This window comes from Bactrocera tryoni, chromosome 2 (genome assembly GCF_016617805.1).
Source record: "Bactrocera tryoni isolate S06 chromosome 2, CSIRO_BtryS06_freeze2, whole genome shotgun sequence".
NCBI lineage: Eukaryota > Metazoa > Arthropoda > Insecta > Diptera > Tephritidae > Bactrocera > Bactrocera tryoni.
Window position 1 is genome coordinate 13419630 of NC_052500.1, and position 24809 is coordinate 13444438.

The window sequence follows — 24809 nt, forward strand, 5'->3', positions numbered from 1 at the left end:
TTGAGTCTACTATAGAGGCATTTATGACGTCTATTAACTAACACCATATTCTCACAGTAAAACTTGTTTGTATCGCAATTGTTCTATTCCGTGTTCTATTTATTGTTTTTTATTCTCAGAACAGTAGGTTTTGTTATCCCAACTCATATCTCTCTCACTGTACGAGATTAAGTATTACTTATTACTACATTGCATTATGGATATATACTATACATATATATATGGGGTCTCTATTTCTCTTTAAAATATTTGATATAAGAAGTAAGCAAATCATCCATTTTGTAGCCTTGTGTGGTGGTACAAAGCAATTTCGAAGCACCAATCATATTACCAAAACGCATATGAAAGTATGTATTGCCTGAGCTCCAGAAACTTAAATCGCCATAACCGTAAGACTGCAGTATATCCTGGATATAAGTTTTCAAATTAAATATACGAAGAAACATATTTTATTTCACCCACCTTCGTTTCTGGCTGAATAATGTGAAACCCACGTTTATTTATTGCAATCAATATAGTGTCGGGCAAATTCTGGTCGCCACTCTGCTTCACTAAAAAGAATGTCGAACCAAACATTTGCTGCGCTGCTAAATGGCTGAGAAAACGTTGTCTCGCTTCCCATTCATCGACATGCTCTTCCAGCAGGCCACTTACACATTGTATTATACGTGGGCGCCATTGGGTAACTTTCAGAAGGATTATAAGATCTTCGGGCACCAAATGTGGCAACACATCACCGATCTTATGCAAATGCGTTGTACTCGTGCCAAAGCCAACTATGTAAATTAAACCAGCCATTGTGATCGCCAAGTCTTTATCCACTTTATAATAGCCACTCAAATATTTGGGTACTTCTTGTGGATAGTAAAAAATCATATCGGCATTACGATCCCGACCGGGCACCACATTAAACCAGAGTTTTTTCATGAAATACAGTTGATACTGTAATGCGACTTGTGTTCGTGAGCGACGGGGTAAATTCAACCTCATCCACTCCTCCAATTCGTTAATGAAATCGAATGCGAATTCCGTTTCCGGCATGGAAAATACTTTATTGCCGATTTTCACAAAGAGTGAAAATCCTTCGCAAGATTTGAGTTCAAAACGTTTTGCAACGTCTTGTGTGACGTGGGCAGCGCGTGTAAAGGATTCAATTTCAAAAGCTTCCACGCTGCCATCCGGAAAGTATATCTAGTTGTTGAAAAGTGGGATAATACCAATTAATAAATGTTTTAGTTATCAACATGTGAGCGCGCACCTTATGATAAATATGCATGAAACGTTGCTGTATCCCCTCCACTTCAATGGCATGTGGTGGTCGTTTGCGCTGTCCGTTCGCCAGCGTGCGTTTCAAGCGTTTTAGCGACTCCGCTGCCAAAATATGAGTCCGTGTGTTTAAAAACTCAAGCAGCTCTTTCATAACCAATGAGCTGGGGTACATGACGCCCGTGGCTAAATACATCAGATCCCAACCGCGTTCCTCGCTGTGTTGCAAACGATTGGCCGTCAACTGTTTCATCAGCTGGCAGTAGAGCTCATCGCAGAGCGTTTCACACTCTAAGGCGTGTTTGAAAATGAAATCGGTATTTATGCTCTGATTACCATGTGGCGTGTCACCCATGTACTAAAAAAGAGAAAGTATTATAATTAAGTCTTAATTGAAGTCAATTAGTAGTTGTTTGAAGAAAAAAGGTAAACGTTTTTGGTATAGCAATCGAAAGATAATATAGTTATAAAAATCATATATTTGTCTATGTCTCTTGTAGACTTAGGCTTAATTGGCAATTCCCTAATTGAGTCAGTTAGTGTAACAATTTGCTAATTTAATTAATGGAGTATCTAAAACCTGATCCTCACTCTAGTGCATATAGACTTAATTGGCAATGCCCTAATTGAGTCAATTAGTGTAACAATTAGCTCATTTACTTAATAAAGTATCTAAAAACTGATCCTCACTCTAGTGCATATAGGCTCAATTGGCAATTGCCTAATTGAGTCAATTAGTGAAACCAATAGCTAATTTATTTAAAGGAGTATCTAAAAACTAATACTCAAATACCTTCAGAATATTGTAAAATATTACAAGCGCTTTTTGGAAATTCTCTGGATCACGTAAAAGCACTTTCAGCAGTGGAGCTTTCAGCATGTTGTATGAGTGTTGCCATAGCTCATCATTTGTGGACTTCACTGTATGCAGTTGTGCCTGTGATGGCCAGCCGTTGCTAAAAAACACGTATCAACCATGCGTAAATAGAAATATATATTTAAAGTTAATTTGACTAACATTATCTCATCACGAAAATGATCTGCTGCAAATTTTCTCAATGTATGCATACGTTGGCGCTGTATTGTGGTATATTTTACCGATTTTAAATTTCGTTTGTGCACGCTTTCAGCGCTCTCTTTGTATAACTGTAATAACTTTGTTGATGGTTTCACTAGTGTTGCTAGTACGCTTACCACTTCCACCGGAAATTCGCCCAACTCGTCGTTACAGATTCCTGGCAACCATCGCTTCTTACCCGCCATTACTTGCGCACCTGTGATATCAGCATCGAATTGCACCAGATCACCTTTTAGTAAGAATAAACGTCCTTCACGGTCCTCTAATGCCGGCTTGTAATCCTCAATGGCAATACCGTACTTCGAGCGTTCTTTGAGATTTTTCAGCATAAAGTTGATCAACTCCACGATATCTGAGGCTTCATAACATTTGAAGGTGAAATTTTCCTTCTGCACAGTTTCAATATGTAGCTCACTGAGATTCGAGCTCTCAACCGAAACACATGTCACCTGGCAAAACTCAGCATAGGATAGTTCAGCCAAGACTTGCTCTGTTTCGTCGACAAAATAGACACCATTCGAATTGATGGCTATAACTACATTATCTGTTATGAGTTTCGGTCCTGCCGTGCGTACAGCTTCAAAGTATCGTGAGAAATACATGGACCAAGTTAGTTGCGCAAACAAACAGATATCCTCCATAGCTTGTTTCGGTGTACCGGATTTGACATACTCATTGGCGGCAAATGTTTTCATTATGAGCTCTTCCCATATTCTCAAGCTTTTCTCACCGGCTGTCAAGAGATTCTTTGGTACAAAGTCGGGTATGAGTTTACGTAAGACCTGAAAATGTATGATTTCAATAAATTATATCCAAAACCTTCGACAAATTTAAGATTGTTACATTACTATCCATATTTGCTCCCTGTTCCACGTAATATTCAAGTGCACAGATCATAGCTACATCTGTTTCGGTGCGACAGCGATATTCACCAAAATTGAGGCCACGGGTTATCTGAAAAATGTAAAGGTCAGAAAGTCAGAAAGACAAAATTTGTTTCAGAATTTTATACCCACCTGTTTATATATTAAATATGTAGCCAATGGATCCACACTTGGATCGTACCAGGCACTAAACATCTCTTTACGCAAGTACAACTTCCAAGGTGCATTCTTCTCATTCTGGCCCTGTTCCTTAGCATACTGTTCACAGTTGGAGATAGCATCCATTATGTGTTCATTGCCATTACCGAGTGACATGACCTTATCGAAGATTGTGATGACAATAGAGAAGCCGAAATGATCCAAGAGTCCAATATGCTCTGCTAACTGCTGTACTGCTTCCTTTGCTGTGGAAGCTGAGTCCACCTGTAACTTCTTCATTTTGCCATCGGATAGAAATACATTTAACGTGATGGCGGACTTATTTCGGGTTGCCTGTAACTCTAGCCACGATGGGGGTTGTGTACGCGGTCCATTCTGTCATGAATGTATAAGGCAGGGATTTAGATTAATGGAGCAAACAGAAAAGAAACTCTATGAGTTAACAAACAAATAATGGCGTAGTTTAATCATTTACCTTTAGCGTTCGGTCCAAACGATTCTCGCAATACGGCGCATATAACATGGGTCCATGCTGTATAAAGCAACGTAAGAAATGCTCGAAACGTATACTAGGCGGAAAGCAGCCAATGCAGAGAGATAGTAATATCCAACCCTTAGCGAAAGAAGTACGATAAGGATTGTTGGTTAACTGTTTACAGATTTGTGCTAATATCTCATCCCTGAAAACATGAAAATATTAAAATATTCAACATAATAGAATATGCAAGCTTTACCTCAGAGTGGGTCGCAGTATGCCATGTCCAATTATGAAATGCAGCTTCTCCAAATTACTGCTGCGTACATTCAAAACTTGCTTGTAGAACTCGATTTCCTCGGCATTATCTAGTGTCTTACGCAATAGATCCGGCAATTTCGTTTTGCGCTTCAGTGTTTTTCGTATCAAACGTTGATGTTTCGATTCGGTTTCGTTTAACGCAGCGAGTGCCGCTTGAAACTCTTTACTTTGAAGGGCACTTTTCGAGAGTGTAACTGTTAAACGTTGCATAACGCTAGATTTGCCCACAGTGCCTACAAACTCTTTATCAGGATAATTGAGGTGAACGCTTTCCACATCTTCTTCAAATTTTGCCTCGGCCATGTCGCCCATAAAACGCAATATCATTATCCAAATCGCCTGATTTCAACGATAAGTGCAGGAGAAGAGAAGAGTGCAGAATTTTATAGTTAAATATATAACTGCGCCGTCGAGTTAACTCAAAGTCATAGTATTTACCTTGGCGGCAATATCATCCATAGGTAAGTCATGTTCGAGTAACGTTCTCTTTAGCGGCTTTGTACTATGATAACCCGTCGCTTGTGCATTAAAGTAAGTCGCAGCGAATTTGGCAAAGCTATATTCCGATGTATCGATCGTGCTTGTTTCGAGCTTTGGTATGCGTATTGTACCACCCGAAGGCAACGCACGACGCAGCGGCTAAAAAAATAAAACACTTTCATTGGAAACTATAGGCTATAAATAAGCGGAAAACAGTATCGTGAAAGCAATGGTAATAAATAAGGGGTTGTTGGTAAATTCTGGAGATTTTTTCGAAACATTTTTCATAAGCAATTTTTGGGACGGCCTTCAGCTCAGCGTGAACACGGTGGTTGATCGATGGTATACATTGCGTTTTCGGCTTTGAATTGAGTCACAATCGTGGTTAGATGCGATGGCGCATTATCATCGTTTAAATCCATGAATTGTTCTTCCAGAATTCCGGCCGTTTTCGACGGATATTTCCACGCAAACGCCTTCAATACGATGAAATAGAACTTCTTATTGACCGTATGTCTTCCAGAAGCATCTTGATTTTTCAGCAGTTTTTTTGGTCTCGTCTCGTTTTTGCCTCCATTCCGATAATTTTTGACTAGTTTGCATACCAAACTCATAAATTTATGTTTCATTGACGATTTTCAAGCACCATATCCTTCACCTTTTTAATATTTTAATCAGTTGAAGAGGTCGAAGGTCGTCCAAAACGAGACATGTCTTCAAGAATCAACGAAGGCTTTGTAGCACTTGTAGGTTTTGCGTTTGTGATAAAACTGAATCACCGTAAGCATTCGAAATGATTCCACATACGAAATTTTATTGGAAATATAAAATATTAAAAAAATTCTTTGTTCGATATTTTTATCCATTGTAAAAATCGCAACGCACTTCTGAGGTGTACCGACTTAAACATCTGCTGTAAGCAACCTGGATGACAGATCGCGCTCATATTTGGCAAATTAGTTAAAGGCAGTCCAACCAACTTCGAAAATTTTTAAAATATCATTTACCCGGGGACTTTAATTACAATTTTCGGGTGCAATGTATATACTTGTAGAATAGGTATTCACATTCGACCTACATTAATAAAATGTCAGTTTAATATTTCATGTTGCTTGCTGGGTTATTTGTTTATTTAGTTTCCAGACCAAACACTCTATTTATGCTTCAAATTTTATGACAATCCATTTCACACTAGTACGCTGCCATTCGATAAACATAATCCGCTACTGACGCCTATTATTTTAACTGCCACCTGTTATTTTAACTACCAGCTAGTCAAATGTTTACTAACTAGTATTTAGATAAGGAGCGGTGGCCACTGAAGGTAGTTGCAGGTTTTATCAGCGCTATAAATTGATATGGGTGCTAATAAAGCTTTGTTATATGAATTTGGAAATATTTTTTTTAACGCTTGTCGTATTGAACTTCGGTGCTGGCCGTGGTTAGTTTTTGTTCGATTCCAGGACGATAATGATCTCCACAAAATTATTGCAAAATTGGTGGAGGAAATATATTGGAAATACATTCACGCATACTATATATACAACTACTTATTTAAGCTTAATATATTTCTTAGGAAAAGCAAAGGTTTAGTTGTTTTATTTCTCGAGCAGTAAGTAAAAGTTTCGACCTGAGTGGAACACGAAAGTGCTAAGTATTTCATAATGATTTCTAAAAACTATGAAAGGTAAAGGTCAAAGATCTTCGTACACTAGTGGAGAAGCCTTTGAAAATGACAAAAATTGATAGAAGTTCAAGTACGTTGAAGCCCATTTGAGGCGAAAGAAAAAATAGCAATGAATGGAAAAAAATTTACGGACGATCAGAGATCAGGAAGAGAAAAGAGAGGGTTGGTTGAAGTTTTAAGAATTAAAAACGATTTATCTCGATTTACGGAAATAATAAAAAAATAATGCATACATATATTATTATTTGACTTTATTTTTCGCTTACAAAAGAAGAGTTATTACGGATATAAGTATCTCCGGGGAAAAGTGCGTATGTTGGAAAAAGCTTACGGTGATTCAGTTTTATCATAAACACAGGCCTACGAGTGGTGCGAGGCCTTCAAAGACGGTCGAGAGATCATTGAAATCATTACTCGTTCTGGACGACCTTCGACCTCTTCAACTGATGAAAATATTAAAAAAGTGAAAGATATGGTGTTTGAAAATCGTTGGTCAAGTGTTAGAGAGACGACAAGAGAGCTCGACATCTCTCGCGAGCCTATTCGATTGATTTTGGTGAACTCGCCTCCATAAAGCAGCTTTTTCCTTGATCGAGCGAATTCCGATACCACATTCATGGAGAGCATTATAACTGCCGATGTGGTATGGGCTTATGAGTTTGAAATGTAAACAAATCAACTATGGAACCCGTTGTCAGTCGATCGAATATATAAAAATTCGCTGAAAGTGCTCATTAAAAGTGTTTCGAGGACTGGAAAAATCGTATCTGCACATCCTTCGACTTGAAGAAAAAAGAGATGAGACGGGAACGGTAAATTTGACTGGTGGAAAAATACCGCTAATTGAATACGTTGGTCATTACTAATGTATGTATAATAATAATGACTTGCATGACTTGCATGACTTAAAATGCGATTATCAAACTTTTAATTAAAAATTCCTAATATGCTCAGATAATTGATAAATAAATTTGTAAATAATTAGCATTAACTAATGTGAAAAGATGATAACTGCGCTTCAAAAAAGAAAACAACAACAATTGTGAATACATGCCAAAACTACTAAAACAAAAGCAATAGAAACGGTTAAAACTCTAGACACATGTATATGTATCTGGTGGAGAGCGAGGAGTGGTAAGTACAAGCGCAAATTCAGTGCAAAAACAATGTAATAAAAAATGATGAATTTGCAGAAAATCTCTGAATAAATATGAATTGACGTAGAATTTGTTGCCAACGAAATTAGATAGAGGAGTATTCTAGTCCATTGGCATGAAGTTCAAGTAATTTTTGAAGGTTGTAAAAAAATATCCATTTTTCTATTCATTATTTTTGAATATTATCACAATACAGAAAAATATCAAAAATTAAATAAAGCTAAACATTTCCAGCTGATAAAGAGGGATGTCATCAAATATCAGCACGTGACCATATCTACAATTTCAACCCTGTTAGCAATATGAAACAAACAAAATTACTAAACTTGAATATTGTTGCAATATCTTGAATAACGGAAAAGTTTAAAAGAATTAAAAAAAAAATCAAATTTTGTACCACTTTTTTTTACTTTAAAAATAGTTATAATTGAAATTAGAGGATATGGATAGTTATAAATATAGAAAGGTCCATTAAGAGTACACTCCAAAAATTTCATATGAATTGGTACAGTAGAACCTGAGGACCCATATTTTCGTTTTGAAAAAGATAAATGCGTTTAAAGTCTCAAATCCGTTCGAACATGTTTGGGTCATCAGGGTCATCATGGAAATGCCTCTATCATCGAAAAAATTTGAATTTCGAAAAATCTTCTGGTAGACATATTCTTGAATAGTTAAACTTAGGAAACATAAAAAAACGATTTTTTTTAATTTCTAGACTGGAATATACCTTTAGATTTAATTAAATTTTTACAGCCGTTTTTACAAGCAAATTAATTGAGAAATAACTTTGTCCATACAAAAAATTCATTTTCATATTTTTTTCCAAAAAACTAGTTTTAGAAAATCTTTGATAAAGCATATCACATGTATTTTAAATACTGAGCGCAGATGTTTCAAAAATTTGATAAGCAAAGGGGTTGACCTTTATACACCAAAAGAAATCAATTTTTGTGCCCGATAAGGCGAAAAAAACTAAAACCAGTGCCATTAGGATTCAAAGAGTGAAGCAAAGAAATAATTAAAACCCAAAGATATTCAAAAAAGATAAAAATAGCAAAAAGAAGGTTACGAAAGTTGTACGAACGTTTTCTAAAAAATTCTGTAGAATGCATAATAATGAACGATGAAACATTTGTAAAAATGGACTAGAGTCCAGGTCCCCAATTTTATACGAAACCAAAAGGTACTTTCGACCAGTCAGTGTCCAAAATTGAAATAAAGCAAGTACGGAAGCGCTAACTTCGGGTGCAACCGAAAATTTTATGCTCTTGCAACTTACAACAATGAAAGTCAGGGAAATATTTTATGGTGTAAAACGTCAACATGAGAATCGCAATCTAAGCAATTTAATACATATGGTAGTCGAAAAAGTCTTTTCGTATTTTAAGCTTCATTTAACCAAAAAAAATTAAATTTGGGGAAGTTGAAAAAAAGTTAAAGCTTTTCAAAAATGAGTGAAATTCGCTATGTTTTAAAATTTTTGTAGGAAAAAAGGAAGACTGCGCAAACCACTAATGAAATTTGTGAGGTTTACGAAGACGATACTATATCAGTTCGTGTAGCACAACAATGGTTCGCTTGCTTCCGTTCTGGAAATTTCGATTTACACTGATGGAATAATGTCTATAGCGGAAAAATAGCAAAAAGTGGTCCACCAAAATGGTACATATTTGTTTATTTATTTATTCATTAGTATAAATATAAAAGAAATAAGTTGAAGTTTGATTATAAATACGAAAAGACTTTTTCGACTACCCAACATATATAACACTATATCTATCTCGATAACTTTTACGTGATATGTCCAACCGTTAGGTGAACAAAACTATAATTCGCTTTCAAAAATTTTATAAGTGCTTAGCTCGAACTAAATACATAAATTATGGTGAATTTGAATGGAACATATACAATAAGATTTTTGGCGACATCTGCTTTCTAACCAACAAATGTACGAATTTTTCGGGTAATTACCAGCTATAAATATTTAATTTTAGGATTAAAGACATTAGCCTACATTCTTCTACAAAAGCACCAGCATAAAATTCACAAAATTTCAGCTATTTCTTACAACAAGAAACCAAGGCAACACACCACTACAACCATATTCTAACAATTCATAGGAATAAACACAACAATGATAAACTATTATTGCATAATAATGTAAAAAATGTTTATTTACAAATGCCTTAAGGCACAATAAAATATTTAAATGCATTCTAAAGCAAATTGTTACAGGCTTGTGCACAAATACACGGAAATGAGTCAAAACAATGCTTAAGAAAAAACATTGCTATACAATTTTTCAACTTTTGCTGCATCAATGCTGCTCGCCTTTGTCAATTAACACTAAGCTTAAAATTATTACTAATATATAAATGGCAAATATAGGCTAACTACGTATGTACATAGATGTGCAAGTGATAGTTTACAACGTTTGCTAACGGTATTTCATAAGCAAAGTGTCATGAGCATGAAATGGAAACCGGCGGCTACAATTTAAGCCACACAGCAACAAATTATTACAATACTATATAGTACATTTCTTTTTTTATTTAGACTACAAATGTTTATAGCATATTTTCAGGCGCACTCGTTTTATAGTAACAATAAAACACCCACAATTTCTTTAACTACACACGCCTTCTAGCCAACTATGTACAGCGTTCCAAACACACTTAAGCACTAATTGCGGCTGACAACTAATTCTAGCTTATAATCTCGTTTGATTCGACAATTTACGCGCTGGTGGCGCCTCATAATAATTCACCGGACGTGATAGCAGTTTAATGGGTATATTCTTTTTCAGACGCAATTCGCGTTCGAACATCAACGATTTCTCTCGAACGTTCGACACGACGGGCGGACTCACATCGGCGTCGTCGAGGAAGCCAAACACGTCGTCCACAATCTGCTTCGAAGACTCCAGATCGATGTAATTGTCATTGGGCGCTTCTTTGATTTGCCGCTGCGCAGGCACGGGTACGCCATTAACGCCATTTACGCCATTCACGGTATTCACGCCGTTCTTACCATTCACAGCCACTCCGCCATTCATGTGCGCCTGAGTCGCAATTGGAGTTGTGTGCAGTGTTGGCTTAGCCGCCGCTGTCGCCACTGCTGCGGCCGCTGCATTTGCGCTGAGCCGCGACTGCCGCTCGCGCTCGGCCTGCTGATGTTCACGCGCTTGTCGTACCAGCAATTCTTCCGAGGCGCGCAATGCTTGCAGTTCCTTATGACGCTGGCGGCGTTGTTTAAACGCCTGTCGTGCTAAATGACCGCGACAGTAAGCCTGCAAGTGGGTCACATGACTGCGCAGTCTCGTAAATTGATGCGTCAATTGTTTTTGTGCAATGCAAGCGCCCAGGCGATGGAAGCCCTGTCGCGCAATGCGGAAATCGCGTCGGTACTTATAGGCGCGCCACACTTTCTGTATGATGAGCGCTGCTTCGCGGTAACGTCGTAGCTGACGTCGGAAGAGTACACGCCGAAAGCCGCGTTGTATGGCTATAATGGATTCGAGTACTATGCGCGCACGCTCCTTCTCCAGGTAAGTATCGTCAACGTCTTTCAGGAACACTTTCTGTCGGCCGAACTGATAATCAGCCGTGGCGGGAAGTAATTTTTTGCATATTTGCTCGGTCACTTGTCGACAGTCGATGGTGCCGGTTGGACCGAGCTTCGGCAGCAGCAAGCGATAGCGTTCTACGAAGTCCTTGTAGCTGTGACGTATGGGGTAGCCAGCGTGTCGTATGCGTGCCGTCTCCATCATGCCGGAGTAGCGCAGCTGGCGCACGCAGAGCTCGCGGTCAAACAACTGTAAAAGGCAAGAAAATTAGAGAACATATTAGAGAAAATTGGTAACGTAAAACTTTTTCTTTAAGTTAATGTTGAAAATATTTAGACTTGGAGTATTTTATAATGTTTTCTAAGATAAAGGGTTGTCTAAGTCTCGGAATCTTCTTATGATAAAACTAGTATACTTACATTAGACTTCTTATCCTCATTGGGTTTAATGCATCGAATGAAGAAGGGATGTGCGGCAGAGAGTGTGCGCATGAGCAAATCCAATGAATTCCGGAACTTAACGGATAATGTCAACTGTTTCTTCATGGTGTCGTATGGCAGTTGAATTGGAAAAATATCCTTGAGGTACTTATTTTTTGATTTCCTAATCATCTCCAGTAGGTCCATGCTGAACGAATCACGATTTTTCTCCAAAAATCCATTAGGGTTATACATAACCACGCCGGCATAATGTCTTATGCCAAAAAGTGCGGCTTGATTAGATTTAGGTTTGACATATATGGACCGATTGCCATGTTGCACGTGCAGCTTTTCCAGCAATGTGTTATCGGTGCCTGTGAAATTTGGTTAAAAAAGGTATCAATTAGTATTTCTAGAGATATATAATATACAAAAAGTTAACTGAAAGTGTGAAAAGTGCTATTTTTTCCTTTAGTTTGAGTGAAAAGTGAATCGGTAATTACCTTTGGGAAACTTCGATTCTTCGTCAATGAGTGACATAATATTCACCGACTTCATGCCAATTAAGTCCAATATCTCCTGATTATCCTGGAAATCGATATGTTGCCACCTTATGTTCTCTTGCTCATATTCCGCCTGCTCCATCTAAGGGATTATATAAAGAAAAATTTGCATGAAATATATTTAATAAAATACAGGAAAATATTTTATTACAACCAACTAACCTTAAAAATGTGTCGCACAAAGAACTGCTGCAGATTCTCATTCGCATAATTGATGCACAATTGTTCGAAACTATTGTCGGCGAAATTCTCAAAGCCGAAGATATCCAGTACACCGATGGTATTTAGCGGTTTCGACGACTTATCCTTCGTGTTAATAGTCGCATTTATGCGCTCAACGATGCGTATAAAAATCGCGCCATATAACGACTTCACGAATGCATCACGTCCCTCGATGACCATTTCACGCGACAGGCTAGTCACTACACGTTCGCCATGCACAAAAATAGTCTTGTATGTCAGCGCATTAGCCAAAGCTTGCTTCGTAACGCCCAGCAGTGAAGCTACACGCTGTAAACTTACAATATCGTTGGCCTCAGTGGCGTCCATATTTTGTACTACCGTCGCCTTGAAGTACATATTGCCGAGATGTAAAATGGCAGCCAATAGACTAAATATGCTCCACACTTCCTCTGCGCCAAAAGAGAGCACCTTCATAGCAGCACGTATGCCAGCATAATCTTTAGCATCACTTTTGCCCTGCAACTCATGACAACCCCCCTGTGATAAATAGTGGTACTTTGTAGCAGATCTATCCGAAAGTTCGAGGCGTGCCAGTTCGGCGTCACTCAGACCCGCCAACATTGAATAGAAAATGTGATAATTGCGCTCGTCGCGCGACTGTGCCACAATACGTGACTTCTCCAAAAGATATTGCTCAATATTCGCACCCTGTATCGTGCCCGCATCCGTGAAACGTATCTCTATGTATTTGCCAAAGCGTGACGAATTGTCATTTCGCACCGTCTTCGCATTGCCGAATGCCTCCAAAATTGGATTGGCCTCGATAATTTGCTGCTCGATCCAAGCATGCTTGCCGCTAATAGCGGCCAGATACTGTAATATGAGCTTGGTGCTCTCGGTTTTGCCCGCGCCCGATTCGCCGCTAATCACGATGCACTGATTCATGTGTTCCCGTTTCAACTGCTGGAAGGCATTGTCGCTGATGGCAAATATATGTGGCGGCAGTTCGCTGATCTTCTTGCCGCGATACTTGGCGATCTCACGGTTCGTGTAGATCGGCAGCGCTTGGTAGGGATTGAGCGCGATCAGCATGGAGCCGGTATAGGTCTAAAAGAAAAAAAATATTTAATTAAAATTTGCTTTCCACAAGTATATTTGAAAGTTCAGGCCACTCACATAAATAAGCTGTTTGGCGTAACGCATCTCCAAGTTGCGTAAAATTGCGTACTCCTGCAAATCGCCTAGCGTAATCATATCATCGACACCTTGCTGTGATGTGATATGCATCGCTTTCATTACATCCTCTGCGGGCACCCAAAATTGCTTACCCTCATCATTGGCAATAAGTGTGCGTGTCTTCTCCGTGCGTATGACGCGCGCACCAAACGGCACCACAAACTCATTGTCACCGGCATTTTGTGGCCGCACCCACACACATTCGCCCTGTTTTAGTGGCATAAAAATAGATGCGAAAATTGAAAAACAAACACTTCATTATTGATTGAATTTGGCAAAGGTGATTTAGGCTGGGTTATATATGTGTATTTTGCAAAAAGTTTGCTGTTGAAAAGGGCTTATTATATACATATGTTTTAGGACCGAAATAATTCTGCATGTGTGTATATATGCATTTGCATATTTATAAGCGTACAAAATAAGCGGTTAGCCATTCAGACTTATTTATGGGTTGACATACTCGAGTTGATCACACCAATAGACCTCAAAAGCCACTTTATCGACACGAGTGGTTGCTTATACGCCAAGGGGGCTTATGTGCGCTCAACCGCGACTGTTGTCTGTATGTGAAGGCATGTATGTATTATACCCGTGTATGACTCTAAATATGTCTAAACGATTAATAATATACATATAACAACATTCAGCACTATTGCAAGATTTATTGCGACTACAATTTCATATATTTGTGGTTAGCAGCTAAGTAGTAATTTCCTGTATTAAGACATTTATTCATATCAGTTATTGTTATTCAAAATTTGTGTGGTACTTAGAGAATTTCTATTCCAAATATTTGCATGTATATTTGTACACATCTAAATACATATTTATAAATATATACATATTAGAGCGTTTTTTTTAACTATTCATTTTTTTCAACCCTTTATGAAATTTCTTTGGAAATACCATAAAAAAAATTCCATGAAAATTTGAGCCCTTAATATTAACATTAAGGACTGGACCAAGGCATGTAAAAATTTTCCGTTGAAAATACATAAAAATCGTGATTCTATATCTTGAAATTTCTATAGCTCAGAGGCATTTTATGGCATCGCTTTGACTTACAGATATGTTCCTCAGAATTGAACACTTTACAAAAGCGTCCATTGCGACAAAGTCGAAACTCACATCGGTGAGGTAGTACGGGGCTCTAAACCTGATTTTTCCACTAAAATCCCATTTTTTATTCGATATTCGGCGTTTTAATTAAGGCTTTATGAAATTTTCATAGATGGTATGTAATAAAAAATCTATGAAAACTCCATACAACCTTACTTAAAAAACCGAATATCTCAAGAAGTATGAATGATAGCGATTTTGCCCTTGGTCTTTTTTTGTAGCTAATAAATTTCCTACTAGTTTGTTATTTACATTTTTTCTATAGCTCTTGTCATTTACGAGATAAATACAAAAAAATGCGATTTTCGTGGACAAATCAGGTTTAGAGCAATGTACTACCTCAACGATGTGTGTTTCAACTTTGTCGCAATGGGCACTTTTGAAGAGTGTTCAATTCTAAGGAATATACTTGTATGTCTAAAGTCAAAGCGATGCCATAAAATGGCTCAAATTTTCACAGACTTTTTTAGGTTATTTCCAAAGAAATTTCATTAGCGGTTGAAAAAATGAATAGTTAAAAAAACACCCTCAGATATTTGTATATATGTACGTACATATGTATCAGAACTTGTATACTTACTGCAAAATTTATTTGCTTAACATTGGTAATTAAATGGTAAGCTATGTGCAAATACAGGATATAACTAATGGGTTTTTAATCTTCTTTATCAGTTGGAACTTAAGAGAATATAATTTGGTATTTCAGAAATGTTGCAGAAAAACATGGTCGGATAATTATCAAAAGAAAAGAAGTTACTTTGTATTTTCATGCCATTGGCTTCATTTATGAAATTAAAAAAAGTCGAACATGAAAACAGACATATTTTGGGATTCATATTAAGAAAAGCTTTTGCTGATAAATATTATTGTTTAAATTTATGTTACATATAAAAATCAACGGATGTAACGGATGTGCTGAAAAATTCGTAGACTAACATATAAAAAAATGTGGTGTTTGTAAAATTTGATTTTATTATTCAATATACATATGTATGTAGTTATCTTCGAGAGTAATACAACGATTATAGCGTTCACAAAAATTTGTCAATATCATTTTTATAATACATTTGCCTTAAGCTTCAGACTAGGACTCAGTCTGTGCGATTAGCTCTTTATTGTTGCGAAATCTCTTACCAGCGAGCATTCTCTTGAGGTCTGAGAACAAAAAATAGTCACTGAGGCCAGATCTGGACAATACGGCGGATGCGGAAGAACTTCGAAGCCGAATTCATGAAATTTTGACATCATATACATTGCTTTGTGACATGTTTCATTATATTGGTAAAACAGCACATTTTTCTTCTTCAAATGGAATCCAATGCTCCAACAATGCAAAGAAGCAGTTAATGGTTTTCCCCTTTGAAGATATTTGATGAATTTTATACGATGAGCAGCCCAAAATAGTACTAATTCCATACATTCCACGCTTTGCGGTCGGTTCATCATGTGCAGTCTCCACTCAGTTGACTGTCGATTAGACTCCGGTGTAAAATAATAGAACTTTATTTCATTCATTATCACATATCGTCGCAAAAATTTGGGTTTTTTATTTGTAAAGAGCTGTAAAATCTCCTCAGAATAGGCAATTCGTATATGTTTTTGTTGGATTTTCGCATACCCAAATATTCATCTACAATATATTCAGTACGTTCGCTTGATATCTTTAGACTCTCAGTTCTATCGTACAACTTCACTTTACGGGAATCCGAAATTATTTTGGACTTTTTTGAGGCTTTTGTCAGAAACATCTTATTTAGGGCGTCCACTGCCATCATCGTTTTTGGTACTCATTTCACATCGTTGCAACTTAGCAAACAATTTTACAACGCTTGATTTCTCTAGTGCAAAATCTAGATAATGTTAATCAATCCAAACCTTGGCTTCAACAGTATTTCAACGAAGATATCAAATTAACGAACTGGAAGTATTTTCCTGAAATTTTGATTTGAGAAAGCTCTGTGCGAATTGACAATACATAGATCAATTCACAGTATCACAAAGCAGTGAAATCATTGATAAATTTTATGAATTATGTTTTAATTTTTTGAACAAGGATCTTTTCTTATTCTTCAACCTTAATATGACGATAACTATATGTGACCTGGTCTACGGAAAGGGGGCTTAGGTGTCAAAAAAAAGGAGAACAATTAATGAGATAACGAGAAACTGACGATTATTTTTAACAGCTTTTCTCAGAAAACTAGTTTTCGCACGTTAGCTCCCTTTTCGTAGACCAGGTCACATATATTAAACGCCTGGTACCCAGTTAAAAGCAAGCGCTCAATAGTTGGAAGATCACTAGTATTGTTATATCGTCCTCAATACTACTTTTTTTAAAACGCTTTTTTTAAAACGATACGAACCAGATGGTATAAAACCTTAACTAACGATCAATCGATCAGGCATCGGCAAATTAATTATTACTCCTAGCTAGTATCACACATTTTTTAAATATACTATATATATATCCATAACTGATACTTAAATAGCAACACTAATAATAATGGCTAGCGTTTTCACTTATCTTATTTTTCCCAAAAGTAATTGCTTTATTAAGTGCCCACTACAGTTACAGTGAGCATTAAGTATTTTCCATTCTTGCAAACCAGTTGGTCAAAATCAATTATTACCACTGATTAGGTATAATGAAATGGTCATGGTAAAATAAATTAATAAATTTTATAAGCACTTTATTATGTACATACATACATATATAGTTAGATATGGTCATTCAAAATTATTAAAAGCGTTTTTCGTTCCTTGGCCATGATCGTTTTAATTTTTATTTCATAATCCATTGGAAGATTACCAAAATTTGGTTGTATTTACACAAACACAAAAAAAAACAGAGAAAAAGGTTAGTTTCGGCTCCACCAAAGCTAGTATGATACCCTTTCCATGCATTTCTTTTAGCATTAAAATGATTTTTTATTGTAATTTTGATCGATCAAGCAGATTTTTGCTATAGTGATGCGATGCCGGCGATTCCAATAAATGAGCAGTTTCTTGCAGAGACATGAACACGTACATAATGTCATTTCGATATCTTTAAGAGAGACTAGTTTGGGGATATACAGACAGAATAGACCAGCAATGAGACGGGCATGACTTAATCCATTCTACACTTGTAGAACCTCCAGAGGTGATCTAGTGACTGATGCCCAGAGCATACTGAAATTATGGAGGAAACACTTTTCCAGAAGAAGAAGAAGTTCGTATAGCAATTGCCCGTCTGAAGAACTACAAAGCAGCGGGGGCTAATGGATTGCCGGGCCAAGTTATTCAAATACGGCGGCGAAGAACAGATAAGGAGCATGCAAAAACATGCTTCTTTGTAGAATATGGTTGAGCGAAAGCATACCTGATTCTCTACCCAATCCATAAAACGGGCGCTCAACAATCTGCGCCAACTACCATCGGATAAGCCTCCTAAAAATCATATATAGGGTTCTATCAAGCCTATATGCCACGATGTCTGATCTTGATATCCCCTCAAAGCTAATACCACTGTGTAAGTTAACATTGAGTAACACCAGAAGATTCGTCAGTAAGTGAGGTTTCGGACAATTATACTCCTTATCGTATGACTTCTTCCATCTATTGCTTGAGAAAATAAAACGATTTGCAGAGCTAAATAGAGAAGGTACCATCTTCTATAAGAGTGTACAGCTGCTGACGTACGCCCATTATATTGAAATCATTGGCGTCAACATCCGCGCCGTTAGTTCTGCTTTCTTCAAACTGAATAAGGAAGCGAAGCGTATGGGTCTGGTTTTGAACTGAGGGCAAGACGAAATATGTCCTGTCATCAAACAAACAGTCGTCGCACTCACGACTTGGCTGCCATGTCACTGTTGACAGTATAACTTCGAAGTCATAGATAATTTCGCCTATTTTGGAACCAGCATTAACAGCAACAATAAAGTCAGCCTCGAAATTCAACACAGAATAACTCTTACCCACAGGTGCTACTTCGGACTGAGTAAGTACTTGAGAAGTGAAGTCCTCTCTCGAGGAACAAAGACCAAACCTTAAAAGCTACTCATTATTCCCGTCCTGCTATATGGTGCAGAGACGTGGACGATGACGCAATTGGATGAGTCGACGTTACGAGTTTTCGAGAGAAAGGTTCTGTGGAAGATTTATAGTAATTCGATGGAACAATGAGCTATACGAGTTATACGACGACATTGAGATTGTACTTCAGAGAATTAAGAGACTGTGGCAGCGCTGGCTAGGTCATGTCATTCGAATGGATGAAAACAGTCCAACGCTGAGAGTATTCGACGCTTGACTCCATCTCATATACACACTATATATAATTTAGATCCTATAAGTCGTTTGCTTCTGGATTTCTTATGACTTTTTGACAAACTAATTTACCTTTTACGGGGTATAAAATAATGGCAAAGTATTTAGTAACGATAAATGTTCATATTTCCTTAGATCATAAGCTCTTCACAGAAATGATATCTACGGGTGGCGTCTGTAATGTTTTTCTACAAACATACAAATATAGGTATGCGCTTATCAGCTATGTGCATTTTATCTAATGTTGAAGAAAGAATAGACAAACATTTACTGATAAGCATGAAAGCATAAATTTGGTGATTTACGAGTAAAGCACAAAAATGCGAGCAGTTAAATAATTTTATTGCGACTTAATTTTTTTTTCTTAAATTTTTATTTATTTTTTTTTAATTTTATTTCTTTTATTTCTTTTTATTTTTTTTTATTTTGTAATATATTTTTTGAATACACCATATCAATTAAGTAAGACAGCACTCGAGATATTCAGACAATAAATTTACACAAGCCTATAGACAACAGCAATATTTGCTTAGAGATTTGGCGAGCAGAACTTAAACTGCCATTCATAGGGGATTTTAATTAATTGACATTTACCCAGAGAGCTTGTTGGTGCATTTAAAAACGCAAAGCGCTCTATAAAGCTACAAGCAAATACAGGGTGTACACTTGCAGCCAATTATAAATAGAACGAGCATGTGTAAATATGATTAATACTTCCATAAGTACATCTGAAACATTAGTGCAACTATGTAATGCACTTCTAATTTATTTTACGTTGTTACGTATTCTATTTTACGCAGCGGGGTTTGGTGGCGCACAGCGAGTTGAAAGCACTACAGCTGCTAAATTTTTTATGGTAAATCAATATCAATAGAAATTGCGGAAAAAGGCATGACCAGCCATAAATAAATAGCAACAAATGCAAAATAAAAGCTGAGATACCAAAAAATTACCAACAAACGTAATGCGATAGCTGATAGCGGGCTGAGATTTGATTGCGGCGATATGACTGACGAGCGCATCGATATGGCGACGCCGCAAAACTAATTAAACAACTCAGCAGTGAAAATGTGAGTAATTTAAAAATTTTGAGCGAAATGTTTGCGTAAATGAATTGGTGGCAAGTTTAGAAATACTTTTTTTGACAACTAGGCCTGCGGCGCCTTTATTTTTTAAATTATTGGCAAACTAGGTGTGATGTTAAGCTTTTATGAGCATAACGATGGAATTTTTGGCAATAAATCAACTGCTTGTAAGCAAATAGTTAGGAATACTTTGCAGTCAACACGAAAATGCGATGACGCCGGAAATAATCACGTACACCTAAGTTTCGTAAGAGTAATTAAAACTAGCAATAGAAATGTGTGAGTATGAAGAGCTTGACAACCTGGCTGACAGGGGTACAGTAACAGAAGGTTTCAAGACCGGAGCATACTCTTATAGAACCGCCTGAGGTTATCCAGTATCTGATGCCAAGAGTATACTGAAATTATGGAGAGAATACTATTCCAGTCTCCTGAATGGCAGTGAAAGCCTAACCTGATTATCCAATCGATGACGATAGAGTAGACGTTACATTGCCTGATCATGAAGAAGTTCGAATAGCAAATACCAGTTTGAATAACAACAAAGCGGCGGGAGCATTGGATTGTCGTCCAAGCTATCCAAATACAGCGGCGATGAACTGATAAAGAGCTTATATATAGAATACGGTCGGACTAAACCTAGCCTGGCAATTGGACGATTGGCTCTGCCCAATCCACAAAAAGGAGACCCCACAATCCGTGCCAACTACCGTGGGATAAACTTCCTCAACATCGAAAGAAGGTTCTATCGAGCGTATTGTGTGAAAGACTGAACTCATGGTCAAGAAACTGATTGGACCTTATCAGTATTGCCTTAGACCTGGAAAATCTACAATCGACCAGATTTTCACCATGCCCCAAGTCTCGGAAAGGACCCCTGAAAGGAAGGTGGACACTCAGCACCTCTGCGTCGATTTTAAATCCACCTTCAGAAGAAACCGCCTCTATGCCGCTATGCCTGAACTTAGTATCCCGCCAAGCTAATACGGCTATGTCAGTATCGGGAAGGAACTCTCCGAGCCGTTCGATACCAAGCAATATTTCCGACAAGGAGGCTCCCTATGGTGTGACTTCTTTAATATAATGCTGAAGAAAATAATACGAGCTGCAGAGCTACATAGAGAAAGTACAATCTTCCATAAGAGTATTCAGCAGCAGCACTAATAAAAATAGATGTTTAACTGCGGTTACACCAAAGCTATAATATTAAGGATATGAAAAGATCTTTATCCTGATTTTGATCGATCTGGTATGGCAGCTATACGCTATAGTGATCTGAACAATTTCTTCGAAGATTGTACTGTTGCTTTGTACGACAGCTATATGCTATAGTGATCTGATATTGGCCGTTCCGACAAATGAAAAGCATCTTGGGGAGGAAAGGACGTGTGCGAAATTTCACATCGATATCTCAATAAGATAGGAACCAGTTTGTATATATGTAGACAGACGGGAATGTCTAAATTGACTTGGCTTGTCACGCCAACCATCACAAACACAAAACATCTCGGCAAACTTAATATGCACTGTTCAGGGTATAAAATATTAATTTGTCATATATTAAATGTAAAGAAACTCAGGAAGCATTGAATAATGAACTGGGCAATATGAAATCATATTTATTTAATTCAAAACTAGCGCATATTAAAGCTGAATTATGTCACTGCCATTTTTAAGGATTATGTTATGTTCAGAAAAAACTGTATTAATTAAGTTAATAAATTATTTTGTTATCAAAAAAATATCTCTGAAGTCTTTAAGAAAGGCCTTATTGAGTATAATATAATATATGGCAATAAATAACAAAATAAAAAATTATTTAGGTTTTTTCGATTTCGTACTTTCGACTTATGATATCACAGGCATTTATAAATTAACCTAATTTAGCAGTGATTTAATACAGATATCCTGCCGCTATATACTTACACTTGATTATTTCTTTCTCAATTAATGTGAAGTCATTATTTACTAGTCGATCTTATCGAAAATTAGGTAGCAAGTGTCGATTACTGAGCAAAATCGCATAAATCAATATTTTTTTAGTAAATTATGATTTCAACTTGAAAGCACTTAAAAACAATAAACTTGATTTTTTCTTAAAGATTTTTGCTCACGAACCCTTTGCCACTCACACTTATCTTAAGAGACTACTTTGATTTTATTTGCATATATTGTTGCTGCTATTTATGGTTACATACTTCAAAAGCGCAAACGTTATTATTAAAAATAAATTTTAATGCTCTGCAAACACATTTTTGAAACCGTTAGACTCTACTCAAACAAACTTCACGCAACATCTGTTAACAATTTGTTTCTTTTTTATACCGGAAAGTACCGGAAAAACCAAATGAATTACCAAAAACACAATTGTGTGAGGCGTTGTCATTATCTAAGGCTCTGCATAAAATATTTGCAGTACAGGGTGTCACTTTTAACGTTGAAAATATGTGTTTACGCAATCTTATAAAAAGTTTATAACCTCGCAGACAAATATTTCAAACTATAATTTTGAATTTTTGCTCCAAAAAACCTTAAAAGCTAACAAGCAAAAATTTCTTCTACAATCAACCTTTTTTGTTCACTTTTAGCTACCTTTATATATAAAAATTACGTGTCAAATTGTTTGTCCGTCCATCGCATCCTAAACTACTGAACCGATTTTAGCAAAATTTAGCACACTCTGTTCAGTTCGAACCAACTTAGAAGATATGATAGTAAAAACAATTTATAAATAAAAAATACAGTGAAATCTCTATTAAATGGGCGCTCATGCACATTGGCGGATCCCACAATTTGTGTATGTTTATTAAGTACAATCTATTATGCGGAAAAATCAGTTAACTGGACAGAAAGGCTAGTAACCAAACATTGAGAAGGCAGCCTTAAATTCTTTATTTTTTCCAAGGAAATTGATTTGTATTAACATATTCAAAATTAAACCTCAAGTACAATCCCTTGAATTCTTACACCAACAAAAACGTTTTCGCCTTTATTAGTAAATAAAATTTTCACTGCAATAAATAGATTATTATATGAATAATAGTATAAAATATATATCACAGCAACGCGTTGCCAGATCCACTAGTATGTATATAAATTATCTTTTTGTATTTTATTAATTTCTGTTATCTGGTTATACAACATTAGCAAATATTATATCTAAATATCGAAATATCCGCATATTATATACATATACATATATAACCTGAATACTGGTAAAACCAGAACACAGTATATACATACATATATAGCTTTAACGCACTAGTCTCTCGATATCGAACTGAAATTTTGCACACAACCTTTTCTCTTCAAGAGGATGCTTACTTGATCACTTTAGCATATAGCTGTCATACAAACTGAACGATCAGAATCAAGCCCTTGTATAGAAAACTTTTCCGTTTACCGAGATATTTTCACGAAATTCGGCATAGAATACTGTCGAATATAAAACTATATTCTCCAAACAAATTATTGAGATTGGACTACTGTAACATACAGCTGTCATATAAATTTGCCGATCAAAATCAAGTTCTTGTAAGGAAAAGTTTTTTATCTGACAAAACATCTTCACAGATATTATTGTTTAAGGTCACACTATAATCCTCGAACAAATTGTTGAAATCGGACCACTATTGCGTATAGCTATTCTGCATGCTTGCCCAAAAAATCAAGTTAAAGATACCCTTTCATGCTATAAGAAATACACTTGTGAAGGGTATTATAGTTTCGGAACAGCTGAATATAACGCTTCTGCTTGTTTTTGGTATATGGTTGTTCAAATAGTTATAATAAAATTATGAATTAGACTATCGAAATATCCTCTTTTTTTTAAATCATTCTGACTTTATTGCAATATTCGATTTAGGAAAATAGAGAAAATATATGTGAGGTTCACAGCCACAACATTAGTTATATCTATATTTCAAAACGTAAATTTTTTACTTACAAGTTCATTTTGAAAACTAGTCATTTTTCAATACGTTGAAGGCATCAGCAGCGTGCCCTTTGAGAATTGTGCGGCTATACTTTACTGTATTCTTAGAAATGCAGTTAAATTGTTATCAACTTTTTATTATTATCTACCGTTTAAACTTTTTGGTTTTCTGAACACTCAAATTAATTATGCTGACTGTTGCTTTTGTTTGATGAACTTCGTTTATATTTCATTAATCACTTTCAATGAGTTGTCTAAAATCACTCACTATTTCTCTCTCTGTTTTTTTTTGTTTGGAGTTTTGACACTTTTTTGCACTTTATACAAAGATATCAGAATAAACTCGTGTTATATACATTTGCTTTTAAATTACTATTTTCAAAGCAATTTCTTTTGCTCTGCTTGTTCGCGTATTCACTTAAATCACTTTCCAAAAAACTAATTTTTTCAAGCGAGTCGATATTTCCAATATGCTTATCAAACTAGCGCAACTTCGCAATGTATATGCCGAATTACAAAAATTACTCTATGTATAAGTATGTTTGCGCCACCGTCAGCACAACGCTATTTGCACACGTTGCGATCAATTTCACGCCGATCCGTAGCCAACAATGCCTCGCGCACTTTTGAATTTCCCTCAGTTAAGAATGCGTTTAATTAGTGGCGAAATGAGTATGTAGATGTGTGTGCCTTGTCGATATCTTAAGAGAGAACGCACATACCTCAGTGCTTTATATGTTTGTTGTTATTTGTCGATGTTATCATTTTGCTGATAGCGATACGCCAAGTTGTATAACAAATATTTGATAATACACAGGCACATAAACATGCGCTTTAATGATAGTTAGCAGGCGCTCCGCGATAATTTTTACGCTCATTAACAC

At 36.4% G+C, this 24809-nt stretch overlaps 1 protein-coding gene across 1 annotated transcript; it reads right to left on the reverse strand.

Annotated features, from left to right (window-relative positions):
- Positions 1-133: 133 nt before the first annotated feature.
- On the reverse strand, positions 134-24536 carry LOC120768668 (myosin-VIIa). Its single transcript, XM_040095446.1, has 16 exons — positions 23938-24536; positions 13417-13683; positions 12220-13347; positions 11998-12139; positions 11495-11868; positions 10365-11324; positions 4622-4822; positions 4122-4522; positions 3863-4067; positions 3361-3762; positions 3188-3298; positions 2285-3126; positions 2060-2222; positions 1259-1624; positions 463-1191; positions 134-407 (listed from the first exon to the last, which is right to left on the reverse strand). The coding sequence occupies exons 1-16, from the start codon at positions 23959-23961 to the stop codon at positions 231-233; spliced, it is 6492 nt and encodes a 2163-aa protein (XP_039951380.1). The 5' UTR covers positions 23962-24536; the 3' UTR covers positions 134-230.
- Positions 24537-24809: the final 273 nt, after the last annotated feature.